The sequence below is a fragment of the Olea europaea genome, chromosome 11 (genome assembly GCF_002742605.1).
Source record: "Olea europaea var. sylvestris chromosome 11, O_europaea_v1, whole genome shotgun sequence".
NCBI classification, from domain to species: Eukaryota; Viridiplantae; Streptophyta; class Magnoliopsida; order Lamiales; family Oleaceae; genus Olea; species Olea europaea.
This window is the reverse complement of record NC_036247.1, coordinates 25,451,184-25,454,287: the sequence shown is the minus strand read 5'-3', so window position 1 is coordinate 25,454,287 and position 3,104 is coordinate 25,451,184. Positions and strand designations below refer to the sequence as shown.

General features: G+C 27.9%; 1 protein-coding gene across 1 annotated transcript; it reads left to right on the top strand.

Annotated features, from left to right (window-relative positions):
• The first annotated feature begins 2,277 nt into the window (after positions 1-2,277).
• LOC111404621 lies at positions 2,278-3,100 on the top strand. Its single transcript, XM_023033404.1, has 2 exons — positions 2,278-2,668; positions 2,921-3,100. The coding sequence occupies exons 1-2, from the start codon at positions 2,351-2,353 to the stop codon at positions 3,098-3,100; spliced, it is 498 nt and encodes a 165-aa protein (XP_022889172.1). The 5' UTR covers positions 2,278-2,350.
• Positions 3,101-3,104: the final 4 nt, after the last annotated feature.

Sequence of the window (3,104 nt, the reverse complement as noted above, 5' to 3'; positions counted from 1 at the left end):
GGAATTAGTTTTCTTGTTTTTCTCGGGAATGAGAAATTTTTCATATTTTCATGGAATTCGAATTCTCACCATATTGGTGAGAATTCGAATTCTAGGCATATGTAGCGATTTTATTTTTTTCGAATTTTTTTTTTCTTTTTTGCAATGTAAACAAATTCTACCTCTAATTGTAACAAAATATTTTTCTTTAATTGAAAATTTTATGTAAAACATAGTGAAATGAATATCAAAAGATAGATGATTTTCTTGAATTTTATTAGTATTATTATTTTTTTTGCAATGGAAACAAACCATATCCCTAATATTAGTAAATTTTATCCCTTTGATTGATAATTTTTATATAAAACAAAATCAAACGAACATAAAAAATACTTTTATTTCAACAATTTTCACGTGAAAAATTATACCATTCAAATACAATAAATTGACAATTTTCAGGAAAATAATTTTTAGGCAATTCAATTCCCTAGAATTCATTTTCTTTCCACTCAAATTCTATCTTTACAATCAAAACAGACCCTAAAAAAAATATAATAAATTAAATTAAATAGAAATTAATGATCAAAATAAAATAAATAAAATCATAAAAATAAAAAATAAAGCAAGAATAAAAAAATTTTAAATTGAAAAAAATTAAATTAAAGAAGATGAAGACATTTTAAAATTTACCAAAAAAATAAAAATAAAAACAAAAAATTAAACAGAAGGAAATTATAAAAATTAAATAAAGAATATAAGTCTTTTTTAGTTAAAATTGAATAAATTAAATTTTACTGTAAAAAAGAAAAGAATTAAAAATAATTTTAAATTTAGAAAAACATTATCTATAATGTGAAGAAAACAATTTAAAAATTCTAAATCTATTTCAAAAATAATAATAAAAAAATTAAACAAAAGAAATTATAAAAGTTAAATAAAGAACATAAGAATTATTTGATTAAAAGTGAAAAAAATTTAAATTTTATCATAAAAAGAAAATAATTAAAAAGAATTTTAAATTGAGAAAATAAAGTATAGTATGAAGATAACAATTAAGAAATTTTAAAATTATTTTTAAAAAATAATAATAATAAAAGCAAACAAAATAAATAAAAAATTTATAAAAATTAAATAAAGAATATATATATTATTTAAAATTGAAAAAAAAATTAATTATCATAAAGAGAAAATAATTTATAAATAGTAAATAAAAATTGGGTTGGGCCGACAGTAAAAAAAGAATTTACTTCTCTAGTCGAAAAATCGTCATTCCGACGAGAAGAAGCAATACTTTTGCAAAATAAACACTTAAATCACTACCAAGCACAATAGTTTACCTAATTATTAAAGATTAAACATCATAAACACCATAAAATATATAAATAAACATCATAAAATCCACAACTTTTTGAAACATTATAAATGAAAAATCAATCTCATAATCCACCAAAAAACGAACTTGTTGAAGATAATGCCATCAGTAGTCGGGTTGTGTGGTGGTCGGATGTGAGGATGCGACTTCAGCTAGATCTCGACGATTAGAGACCATGTGAGTTTTTTTTTTCCCCCTATTTTCTTTGCATTGTAATGAGGGTATTTTTGGCATTTTGTATTTAACTTTACAACTTTATCTTTATATTTTATTTCCCCCTCTAATGGTCAAAAGCCATTATGAAAATATGGTCGAATCCATCTACCATTTTCATGTATTTCCTCCCTGGTCAGGAGGAGAAAATTTTCAGTAGGACGGTCGCACTGATGGTGGTGCGATCACCCTATAAGGAAGGGCCACCTAGGTGGGTGGCCCACCACAAACCCTCGAGGTGGCGTCTTGGTATTGGACGATTGCACCACGTGGATGGTACTAAGAATTTTCTCGATCAAGAGGCAATATGATGCATTTGAAATCGGATATTTTGTCATTTCTAATAATGAAACTTATATTTTTTTAATACATCCCCCCGTTTGGTTCTAATTTCTCAAATCAAAAAATCAATTTTTTGACCTTTACTTAACATAATCAGCCATCATTTTTAACTTCTTCACTCGCAGTTATTCACTTTTCTCCCTGACATTCAAAAAACTGATTTTAAGAATAAGTTGACACAGGCCTTGAAATTCATCACAACTGAAAAATACTCTGCCATTTAAAGTAGCAATGGTGCAGGTTTCGTTTGGGATTCTTTGCACAGATCTCTTAGACACGCAACAGAATTAACCACCACAGACCTAAAGATTCATGTGGGCTCCTTTCATGAATCACAACATAAATGTCTCCATCCAACCTTCCTCTTAAAAGATCCCTTTACACAATTAAAAAAATTCTTTTAAGAAATATAAATAATTCTTGATTTTTCTTCCTCTCAGCAAAATGGAATCTCTATGCCCAAATCTCGATCTCAAGGCTGCTTATTTGTCTTCAATTCCTAAATCTTTCACAGAACCCACTTCAAAACTGTTCTTTTCGGTTTTAAATTGTCGAAAACCCCAGAAATTTCGAGTAAAACTGACACAGGCTGTGAATGAAAGAAAATCAAGTGGACAATTCAGTCACGGGTGTAATGAAAATTTGGTTAAATGGGTTGGAAGAGGCGTTCTTGGTTTTGCTTTATCAGTTTCTTTGTGTTGTGATTCTCCGGCTTTCGCCGAGACCCTGACTGTGGCGTTCCCTGTTTCTCACACGCTTGAGGTATCAAATTTTGTATATTTTTACTTTTTATTCCAGTGTTATTGACGAGAAAACTTAGAAATCTTTTGTGATAAGTTGTTGAAATTTGTTTATAGATTGAGTCTATCTGAGCATGTTTGAGTGAGCTTAATAAGTAGATTAATCAACACCGGTAAAAAGCAAGTTTTGAGAAAGTCAAAATTTATAAGTAAACTTATTCAGTTTGGAAACAAAAAGGTTTATTTAAATGATAGCCTGACACGGTTTTTGCAGGTGAACACTGTCCAGAGAACTCTTGTGGAAGCATGGGGCTTGATTAGAGAGACTTTCATAGATCCAACATTTAATCATCAAGGTCCTAATCGATTTTCCCCCTTTGGTTTACTTTTATATTCGACATCCAAGAAGGAAAAAAAAAAAAAAAAAAAAAGGAATTTTTTAATTTTTTTTTAGACCC

Excerpts from the sequence above, each read along its gene's own strand:
- LOC111404621 (XM_023033404.1), top strand. The coding sequence starts at position 2,351 with ATGGAATCTCTATGCCCAAATCTCGATCTCAAGGCTGCTTATTTGTCT. Across the intron at positions 2,669-2,920 it reads CTGTTTCTCACACGCTTGAG|GTGAACACTGTCCAGAGAAC; the intron begins GTATCAAATTTT and ends CGGTTTTTGCAG.